Source organism: Dromiciops gliroides, chromosome 3 (genome assembly GCF_019393635.1).
Source record: "Dromiciops gliroides isolate mDroGli1 chromosome 3, mDroGli1.pri, whole genome shotgun sequence".
Lineage (NCBI taxonomy): Eukaryota > Metazoa > Chordata > Mammalia > Microbiotheria > Microbiotheriidae > Dromiciops > Dromiciops gliroides.
The window spans coordinates 642,197,057-642,208,401 of record NC_057863.1 but is presented as its reverse complement, the minus strand read 5'-3'; the positions used below and the strand labels follow the sequence as shown (position 1 = coordinate 642,208,401).

The 11,345-nt window shown below is 45.5% G+C and overlaps 1 protein-coding gene across 1 annotated transcript; it reads right to left on the bottom strand.

The window, feature by feature from the left end:
* Positions 1 to 1,505: 1,505 nt before the first annotated feature.
* On the bottom strand, positions 1,506 to 4,776 carry LOC122751816 (keratinocyte differentiation associated protein). The gene is made up of 6 exons (XM_043998980.1): positions 4,664 to 4,776; positions 3,403 to 3,441; positions 3,271 to 3,312; positions 2,999 to 3,043; positions 2,029 to 2,076; positions 1,506 to 1,710 (listed from the first exon to the last, which is right to left on the bottom strand). Exons 1-6 carry the CDS (start codon positions 4,748 to 4,750, stop codon positions 1,672 to 1,674), a joined length of 300 nt encoding a protein of 99 aa, XP_043854915.1. The 5' UTR covers positions 4,751 to 4,776; the 3' UTR covers positions 1,506 to 1,671.
* Positions 4,777 to 11,345: the final 6,569 nt, after the last annotated feature.

Below are 11,345 nucleotides of genomic sequence, written 5' to 3'. Positions count from 1 at the left end.
TAACCCTCATTGCCCCGCCCCCCCCCAAAAAAGTATAACCCTGTAGTATTCCCTAACCACCCCACAATTCAATGCTTGAAAATTAAGCTCAGTGGGCAAACTCTGGACAATTTCTTGCTCATTTCCTCCCTGTGGTCACTGTTTTCAAACCTCTGCATAGGCCAACCCTAGAGAAGGCCCTATCTTCTTGTTCAATTGTTCAGGCACGTCATGACTTTGTGACTCCATGGACCATAGCACACTAGGCCCTTCTGTCCTTCACTATCTCCCCAAGTCTGTCCAGGCTCATGCTCATTGTTTCCATGATGCCATCCATCCATCTCCTCCTCTGCGGTCCCCTTTTCCTTTTGCCTTCACTCTTTCTCAGCATCAGGGTCTTTTCCAATGAGTCTTATCTTCTCATTATGTGGCCAAAGTATTTCAGCTTCAGCTTCAGTATTTGACCTTCCAGCAAATAGTATGAATTATTTTAAGTATTGACTGACTCGATCTCCTTGCTGTCCAAAGAAATCTCAAAAATCTTCTCCAGCATCAGTTTTGTGGCATTCAGCTTTCCTTATAATCCACCTCTCAGTGGCATCTAATCTACAGTGTAACAGATAGTAGTTATGCAATTCGTAATGACTATTTAAAATCGATTGTTCTCTTAACTTCTTCTCCATTGTCCCTTCTATGTTGATCCCTTGGATAAAGCTCACTCTCTCTCCAGCATCTGTAGTACTCTGTCCCTTTCTTATGATGAACCTCTCTGATGGAAATTACTGTGCCTGAAGTGTATCAATAAGTTATTGGCTTGGCCCCAAACAAAAGACACACAAATATACCTCTCCTATTCCTTTGTACAGGTCAGAACTGTGGTACATTGCATATGACATAAGAGTTTTAGAAATGTGTTGATTCTCTATCTGTCTCTCCCCTTCTTTCTCTCTTCCTCCCTCCCTCTCTCTTCTCTCTCTTCTATATTTTTTTTCATTATAGATGATAGCTATCTAAGAGTGGGGAGAGAGAAAGGAATGGGAGGGGGCCAATTATAAGCAATTCAAAAAGAAAATACCAATAAAACCTATTTTTAAAAATAAGCACTTAGATGCAGCCTTAACCCCTTTTATATCCTTGCCCCACCCTTGCTACTTCCAGTATACTGCAGACTGTTTTGTAGGGACTCAGCAAGTATTTGATAAATGAATGTGCTGCTTTACTTAGGGGTGTCGAGAGGGTAAGGAGATGTGGAATAGGCTCTGTCAGGACTTCAAGTTCCCTTGAGGCCACCTTCGCAGGTGCAGGTCATCCTCTCCTCCAGAGTAATGTCAGGAAGTGTCCCCTTGAGGTGCAGTTGGCAGCATCACACCTTTTCCATCCAGTCTCCAGTTCTCTCCCTCCTGCCTCCTCTTTTTCCTGACCCTCAGGACCCATGATTCCTGCCCCCTGCCTGCTGGCTCTCCCTACCCCGCAGCTTCCCTCCCATCTCTATTCTTGAACAAAGGGCCGAGAGGCACAAGGAGGCTTTCACAGGTGCGATCATCTTTATTACACCTACAAGGGCAAGGGGAGATGTCCTTGGGATGAAGCAGATCTTAGACCTTCCCCCAAATTCTCCAGGGCAGTTTAGGTCTTGAAAATCAGGGCTTCGTGATGGGAGGTATTGGCGTGGGGGTCTGGCGGGTTGGAGTGTCACTGTGAGTCAGGAATCACACTCCTCATTCCCTTCAACTAGAAAAAGGGGTCAGAGAGAGGGGAGGAAAGGTGAACAAATGGGGACCCCATGTCCCAGGGAACTGGAGGCCTCTGGGCAGAAACAGAGGCCCAGCTACAGGATTAGGGAGATTGGACCCTTCCCAAGAATTTCAGGCTCAGGAGTTCAAGGACCCACCCTTCTCTGGACTTCATTAGCCAAGTTCCCATTTGTCTGCATATGATAACAGGAGACAACAATCCCCAAACTTTCCCCTGCGTCTTTCCCAACTGTCTCCCTTCCTCCTCACCCCCTCCAAACCTTTTGGACCCTCCCAGTGCACCCCAACTTCTTACCTTGGGGAAGGCTTCCCAGTTGAGGAAGGGGAGTTTTTCTTTAATAGCCTGGAAGGAGAGAATAAAGATATGGTCCAAGAGTCAGAAGGTGTTGTGGGAGCAGAAAGGGAGGAAGAGTGAGCATGGCTCAGAGACATAGTGCTACTCCATAACTGTTTAATAGCCGACATTCATATCCTGCTTTAGGATTTACTACATGCTTTATAGAAATTATCATTCTAGTTAATATTTTTTGTGGGGCAATGAGGATTAAGTGACTTGCCCAGGGTCACACAGCTAGGAAGTGTCAAGTGTCTGAGGCTGGACTTAAACTCAGGTCCTCCTGAATCCAAGGCCGGTGCTTTATCCACTGCGCCACCTAGCTGCCCCCCATTCTAGTTAATATTGAACAAGTGGCAGTGTTGATATGGGGACCCAGGTTCTAGTTCTGACTGCTGCTAACTGAGGCAAGGTGGTCCCGAAGAATGACCAGCAGCTCTGGCCTCAGAGGGCCGGGGTTCAAATCCTGCCTCTGATGCTTACTCTTTGCAGAACTCTAAGCAAGGCAGTAACTTCCCTGGGCTTCAGTTGCTCTAATTTAGGAGACTACTAGTTAGCCTCAGGGGTCATTTCCAACTTGAAATCCAAGATCTCCTGAACTTGTGTGACCTCGGGTTTCACCAAATCATTTCTATAGTGAATTCAACTTTTCTCATTAAGTGAGGAGGCTGGGCGGGAGGATCTGGCGAATTCTCTGATTTTGTGAATGACTGCAACATTTCAGCCTCTTCCTCCTGCTCCCTCCTCTCCTCTCATCCCTACATCTGGCAGTAGCTTTGTAGAGTGATTTGCTGAACAGGACCTGCCGGGGCAGCTGGTTGAATAAGAAAAGCATCTTCTCTATTGCCCTCCCCCAGAACATGGGAGAGTTTCTGAGAGCTGCCATCTTCTGTCCCCACCCTGAGAGGAAGCAAGAAGGCAACATGCTTACCTCAAAGAGGGCATGCCAGTTTAGGAACTCCTTCGACTGGAAGGCCTGCATGGAGAGGGGGTAGAAGGAGCAGGTGAGGGGTGGGGGTAGGGGTGGGGTTCATCCACTACCCCAGCACCCACCCCAAAGAAGGACAGATCATTCACCCAAGTGTTGTGAAACCACCCCAAAGTTACCCAACTTTGGAGCCTGGGAGAGGAGCTTGTTAATTAATATGGATGTAGAATCTTGCCTGTCTGGGAAGGACTGGGGAGACAAAAACTTATACTTACAGACCGCCACCTATCAACATTCAGGAACTGGGTGTCTGTGTTCTAGGTAAAAAAAAAATGGACATCAAAGGAGGTTCAAAGGCATAGGAAGGGCAAAAGCAAGAAATAGGGAAAAGAAATGAGGTTGCCTACCTCAGATCCCTCTGCATAATTTGCCGCTGTGGTCCCTCCCTGGAAAGTGGAGAAGGGAAGGGAAAAAGGAAAATTATCATCATGGTCTCTACCACCCTATTCTTTGACTTTAGCATTCAGGAGAAAGTCCTGAGTAATGTCTTAGTTTTGCCATCTCTCCTGAGCCTCAGTTTATCTTCTCTGTCCTAGTGGTTGGTTGGGCCTGGGGGAGGGGAAGATGGGGAGTTGGGGAGTTGCAAGAATGGGGACCAGAAGGGGATTTGGGGGGCTAAGTCTTGCTTTAGGGTGTCCAGTCCAATCATTGATAATCTACAGAGGACATGAACACTGAATAAGGAGAAAAAAGAATTCTTCACATGAGAAGTTCCTTCAGAAGCGAGAGCCAGGTTGCCTGCTTTTTCCAGCCGGGATTGTTGTGTTTCTGACTTCCACAAGGTGGCACAGTGGGCTTGGAGTCAGCAAGACCTGAGTTCAAATCCCACCCCAGACAGTGACTGTGTGACCATGAGAAAATCACTCAACCTCTCTTGTCCTATGAAAAGTGAGGAGGTTGGACCCAATGACGTCTGAGATCAAAGCACTTCCAGTGCTAAATCTAGGACTTGATGGCTCATCTAATTCTGCTCCTTCACAGATGCTTTTCCTCCCACCCAGTGTACCCTGTCCTGCCTGCCTTGAGCTTCACTTCTCCCCTTCCCCATCATGTATCATACACTTTAGATTTCTGTCATAACCTAGAGACTTCTGCCCTCAAGAGACCAGACAGAGCCCTACTATCCCTTCTTTCTCTCTGCCAAAGGCAACATCAACAGTGGTGGTTACTGTATAGAAACACACACATATATGTGTATGTGTTGGGTAGTAGACCTGTATAGACACACACACACACTTTCATCCATGGAGGACCTAGGACTGTCCCAAATCTTAGGCTTTTTATGTCATCTGCACTTCAGAATGAAGGGCCCCTGCAGTGAATATGGAAGCAGATGGGAGCTCGGGTATTCTATCAGCCTCTGCTTGATTTTCCCCCAGGACAAAGACATACCAGAAATCTAGGCATCCTCCCCAACCGAGATCCAAATATTCTGTTCCTCTCCCCAAACTCTCCTAGCCACATGTTCTAATTCAGTCTCCAAATGACCATTATAAGAAATGAAGTAAGAATCCAGGAATGCCACTCCCCACCCCACCCTCCGCTTCCCAAGTAAGAGAAAACACTGATGCTCATAGGGGGGATAAGGAAAAATAACCATGTGCTCACCTGAGAGTCTCCTAGGGCAGCCCCCTGGGCAGATTGGAGAGCCAGGAGAGAGAGCAGGACGATGACAGAAAGGACAGGGACCTTCATGATGACTGGTTTGGAGTGCTCTGAGGCGTGGCCCCAGCCCTTGTCCTTTATATCCCCCAGGAGGTGAACGTGTAGAGTTAGGGCTCCCACCCCATTGACTCACCCCTACATCCCACCACCCATCCCTTGGGCTCAGGGAGGGGGGACCTTGCTCTTCCCCATTTGCAAATGATTTCACAACCCCAGCTCTGCCCCAGGCACTGGGGAGGTAGGGCATCAATAGAGTTGTTCACAGACTTGGAGATGGGATGAAGACAGGGCAAACCTGTTATTCACAGGGATTGGTATTAGGACCCAATTATCCTGCCCCCTAGTCCTTGACTTCCTCCACCCAAGTCTCTCATTTCCTTCCCACGATGTAAATAGCCTATCCCCCCAGTCCTTGTATACTTTCCTCCTAATTAACATTCAGGCATCTTTGTGCCAAGTCCCAAGTCATCGTCACTTAGCATCTGAAGCTAAATGGAGTTCAGAGAATCTAGGTTAAATTGACATTTCTGCCCCATACTACCTGTATGACTTTGGGTAAGTTACAACCTCTCTGGACTTTTCTCATCTGCAAAACAACAGAATTGTTGATTAAGAAACTAGCATTTAGGGGCAGCTAGGTGGCATAGTGGATAGAGCACTGGCCCTGGAGTCAGGAGGACCTGAGTTCAAATATGGCCTCAGACACTTAACACTTACTAGCTGTGTGACCCTGGGCAAGTCACTTAACCCCAATTGCCTCACCAAAAAAAGAAAAAAAGAAACTAGCATTTAATCAGCACCTACTATGTGCCAGGCACTGGACTAAGCCCTGGGGTTGCAGTCCTTGATCCCAAGGAGCTCACAGTCTAATGGGAGAGACACTTTGTGCAAATTAAGGTCCATACAGGATAAATAGGGGGTAATCTCAGAGGGAAGATGCTAAGATGGAGGAGGACTGGGGGAGGTTCTTGGCAGAAGGTGGGACCTCACTTGGGACCTGAGGGAAGTCAGGAGGCAGAGATAAGGAGGGAGAGAGTTCTAGGCATGGAGGCCGGGCAAGGAAAATGCTCCAAGTTGGTAGATGCAGTTTCTTGTGTGAGGGACAGCAAGGAGCACAGCGCCACTGCATCTCACATTGTATCGAGGGGAATAAGACATGAAAAGACTGGAGAAGTAGGAAGGGTCCAGGCCCTAAAGCTGTGAAAGCTGCTGATCCTGGAGGCCATAGGGAGCCGCTAGAGTTTGAGTCAGGGAGTGATGGGGTCAGACCTGCACTTTAGAATACTTGGGGTTTTTTCGTTTTGTTTTGTTTTGTTTTGTTTTGTGGGGCAATGGGGGTTAAGTGACTGGCCCAGGGTCACACAGCTAGTAAGTGTCAAGTGTCTGAGATCAGATTTGAACTCGGGTCCTCCTGAATCCACAGTCAATGCTTTACCCACTGCGCCACCTAGCTGACCCCGAGACCTGCACTTTAGGAAGGTCTCTTTGACAGCTGAGTTGAAGACAGTTTGGAGTGGGGAGACATTTGAGGCAGGCAGAACCCCTCCGCACCAAGCAGGCTATTGTGATAATCCAGGTTTGAGGTGAGGAGGGTCTACATCAGAATTGTGACTACATCGGAGAAGAAAGGTGCTCATACACAAGAGATGGCAAAATTGACAGAACTTGGCAATTTATTGGCTATGGGGGCTGGGCGGGGGGGGGGGGCGGGACTAGGATGACACAGTAGGCTGCAAGCCTGGTAGGCTCCTTGACAGAGGGCTTGGGGGTGTGTGACAGGAGGTGAGGGGGAACATAGTGAGGTTAGTTTTGAACATGTTGAGTTTGAGATGTCTATCCAGCCCAATAGGCAGGCAGTTGGAGATGTGAGTTTGGAGGTCAGGAGAGAGGTTAAGGCAGGACAAGTGGATCTGAGGGTCATCTGCAGAGAGATGATGATTGGAGCCAAGGTAGCTGATGAGATCACCCAGTTTGGACTTGACCTCTACGGTCCTTTCTCTCCCAGGATGCAAATATCCTGCCTTTCACCTTGGAATCATCACTGATCTGAGAAGACAATTGCCATTGAGTTCTAAGATAAGGAACAGGGGAACATAAGGTACAAGGAGGAAGGACCAGAGATACCTGGGAACCAGGTAGGGAAGAGGAACAAGGTGTGTTAAACTCTAGTAACCTGCTCCATTTAGGTGACCCGCTCCCTCCCCACCCCCAACTGAGGTCAGTCCTTAGTAGAGGATAAAACACCATTCCTAATCAAGGAACACCTCCACAAAAAGGCTGGTGTGGTTTAACTGGTTACTAGCATAACTGGGAGGTGCTAGAGAATGCAAACCGAGACCTTATCTGAGAAACCTGCTCTTCGACCTGAGGTCTGATGCAATTGTAAACCCCCGTATAGATGGTTTACTAGGTAGGAGACTCTTTGAGGTTTTTCTTGGTTGAACCCCAGCTGTAATTCAAGAGACATTGCTCCTTATCCCATGCTCTGAGGTCCTACCAAACTGGTCTCTCTCTGGTCTCCCCAAGACCCCCGGCCTTTGCTCCCTCTTCACCTCTGCCTCAGAGTCGTTCTCCTCAAAGACCATCTTCTTTCTACCTGTGGCCTTTCCTCATCCCCTACCCCAGGGACCTCCTTCCCAAACTACCTTGTGGCAAGCTATTTTTGCTGCTGCCTCTGCGGCTGTTTGTCCTTCATTCTCAAAGAGGACCATGACCTCAGAGTGATCTCATCACTTGCAGTCAATTGGATTTAAGTGAGGCAGGGCTGTGCAAGGTCACCAACCTCACTCTCTCCTCCAGAGCCATCTGGGTCCAGTGTTAAGACATACATCAGGACGACTAGAGATGGCCCAGAATGCAGTGGGAGACCTTGGCCTTTTGAAGCTAAGGTCTTTCCCAGGTCTCAGTTTGTCTGAGGCAAGGAATGGGCAAAGCAATGTACACACATAAAATGGATGGAGAGAAGGACTGAAACCTGTGATTTCATTGCTATAAGGAACCTCCTGAGAGAAAAACTCCCTCTCCTAATGCAGGTCTCCACCTTCTCCGAAATGCATGAAATGTAGGCAGGGTTTCTTCATCTTGTTTCCCTGCTCTTGTTTTTATAAAAATACTCTAGTAACTACATGTCAACACAATCAGTTTCCTTGGTCATCCTGTGTGTTTTTATGTGTTTAAAAATAACATCCTGAGAAGGATCCTTAGGCTTCACCAGACTGCTAAAGGGACCCGGGACACCAGAAAGGTGAAGGACCCTCATCTTAAAGGGTTGCCCAGAGAGCCAAGAGGCAAAGGGATTTGCCCCGTGTCACACAGTCAGAGGTGGAATTATTTCGTATGATCTTGTTTTCTCATCAGAATGCAAGTCCCTTGAGAGGAGGAATTGCTTCCTTCTTTGTCTTACTATCCCCAAGGCTACATGTGTGCTTAATGGATGCTTGCTGGCTGATTTATCCCAAGTTCTCCAAAGACCTGAAGCCTCCTGCCCCCTCCTTTCATCTCCAGGTCTGCAGCATCCTGCCCCCAAGGACCACCAGGGATCCCTGATCCTGCAGTGTGCAGAACAATCTTGCATTGTGCCAGGAAAGCACCTGAAGCCTGCTCTCAGGCCACACACACACACAGCAAGTTCAAATTAATCTACCTTAGTGCTCATTGTGCAAGAAGATAAAGCGGAGGAATGGTTGTGGTAGGTGAGGTTAATTTAGGAAGACGTTCTGGAGGAGTAGGTTTTAATTGATAATAAATTATTGTTTATTAACAACCAATTAGCACGGGGGTTCCTTGACGTCAGGTCCTCAGTATCAGGGTCAGCTCCAAGAGTTAAGGTGTGGAGAGGGAGACTGGGCAAAGCCAAACAAAGCAGGAATTTGGCTGATCCCTTGAGATCATTCCCAAGAGATTTCTTTTGCATTTTGGAGTTCATTCTGTGGCTATTGTTTTGCAATAAATTCACCTTCCTGATTCTATTTTGTTCCAGCTAGTGCTAAATACTAAATGAGATTTTTATTATTTTTAAATCTTTTTTTAAAAAAGTGAATAGCACTTGGGTCGTGTGGGTATGGGAACGTGCTGGAGAATGTGGGGAGGGAAAACCTCCAGCCATTTGATGAGCTCTTGGCTAGCACCTGGACAGTGTGCCCCCACTTTGTTGTTGTTGTTCAGTCACTTCATTTATGTCAGACTCTTCTTGATCCCGTTTGGGGTTTTCTCGGCAGAGATTCTGGACTGGTTTGCTATTTCCTTCTCCAGCTCATTTTACAGATGAAGAACTCAGGCAGACAGGGTTAAATGACTTGCCCAGGGCCACACAGCTAGTAAGTATCTGAGGTTGGATCTGAACTCAAGTCCTCCTGACTCCAGGCCTGGCCTCTGACCCTGTTCCACCACCTAGCTGCCCACTTAGCACTTAGTTACATGCTAAATTGCACAGGAGAAGATAGAGAAGAATAAGATTCAATCCCTGCCCTCAAGGAGTATACAGTCTAGCGTGTGGGCTAAGACAAGTCTATCTAACAGTAATCCTAGGCAGGCTGGGCAGGTGGAGGAAGTGCAGTGGATGACCTGAGTTCAAATCCAGACTCAGAGACTTCCTACTTTTGTGTCCTTGAGTTTTACCTGGGATTTACCTGAATCTGTCTCAGTTTCCTCATCTGTAAAATGGAGATAATAATAGCACCTACCTCCCAGGTGGTTGTGAGGATCCAATGAGATATTTACAGAATGCTTTGTGAACTTCAAAGTACTCTATAAATGTTGGCCATTATCACATTACTATTAAGGGCTGTTAGAGAAGCATAAACAAAACTTGATGAGAGTTCACATTTTTAATCATAAAAGTATTTTATTATTTTTCAGTTACATGTAAGGATAGTTTTCAACATTTGGGTTTTTTATTTAATTTTTTTTAAATTAGAAATGTTTTTAATGGATACTCAATAATTACAAGGCATTTGAAAGCAATAGCGAAAAATTATAAGGACCAAGCTCAGTTCTGCCCACAAGAAGAGAAATGAGAAGGCACCTCCTCCATTTCTTGGCAGGGGTGAGGGACTACAAATGTAGGACATTGTATATGATTTCATACTTTTTCAATGGGCTGATTGGTTTTGCTGGATATTTTTCCCTTCTCTTTTTAAAAATTTTATTTTATGGGGCAGCTAGGTGGCGCAGTGGATAGAGCAACGACCCTGGAGTCAGGAGTACCTGAGTTCAAATCTGACCTCAGACACATAGCACTTACTAGCTGGGTGACCCTGGGCAAGTCATTTAACCCCAATTGCCTCACTAAGAAAATTTTTTTTAATTATTTTATTATTTTCCAGTTACATATTACATATAAGGGTAGTTTTCAACATTTGTTTACACTGGATTTTTGTTTCAAATTTTTCTTTTCTCCCCCCTCCTTTCCCTCCCTCCTTCTCAAGACGGAAAGCAATCTGATATAGGTTGTATATGTACAGTCACACCAAACACATTTCTACATTAGTTATCTTGTGAAAGAACAATCAGAGCACAAAGGAAAAACCTCAAACAACAACAAAAAAAAAAACAGTCCAAAAGTAAAAACAGTATGATTCAATCTGCATTGATAATTCACAGTTCTTTTTTCTGGACGTTGAGAATACTTTCTATCACAAGTTCTTTGAAACTGTTTTGGACTATTGCACTGCTAAGAGCCAAGTCTATCCCCATTATTCATCACACAATTCAACATTAGTTTTTATAAAATTTTTAGTTCCAAATTTTTCTCCCTCCCTAACCTCCCCCCTTCCCAAGACAGAAAGCAATCTGATATAGGTTATATATGTACAGTCACTTTAAACATATTTCTGCATTAGTCATGCTATGAAAGAAGAATCAGAACACAAGGGAAAAACCTCAAAAAACAAAAACAAAAGTAGAAACAGTATGGTTCACAAGATGAAAGATTTTGATTATATTAAATTAAAAAGTTTTCATGCAAACAGAAGAGGCAGAAAACTGGGAAATAATTTTTATAGCCAGTGTTTCTGATAAATGCCTCATGTCTAAAATATATAGGGAACTAAATCAAATTTATAAGAATGTAAGTCATTCCCCAATTGAGAAATGGTCAAAGGATATGAACAGGCAGTTTTCTGATGAAGTCAAAGCTATCTATTGCCATATGAAAAAAAATGTTCTAAGTCAGTATTGATCAGAGAAATGCAAATTAAAACAACACTGAGGTACCACCTCACACCTATCAGATTGGCTAATATGACAAAAAAAAAAGAAAATAATAAATGTTGGAGAAGCTGTGGAAAAATTGGAACACTAATGCATTATTGGTAGAGCTGTGAACTGATCCAACCATTCTAGAGAGCAATTTGGAACTATGCCCAAAGGGCTATAGGACTGTTCATACCCTTTGACCCAGTGGTACCACTGCTAGGTCCACATCCCAAAGAGACCACAGAAGAGGGGAAAGGACCCACATGTACAAAAATATTTATAGCAGCTCTCTTTGTGGTGGCAAAGAATTGGAAATTGAGGGAATGTCCATCAATAAGGGAATGGCTCAACAAGTTGTGGCATATTAATGGAATGGAATGGGGCAGCTAGGCGGTACAGTGGATAAAGCACTGGCCCTGGATTCAGGAGG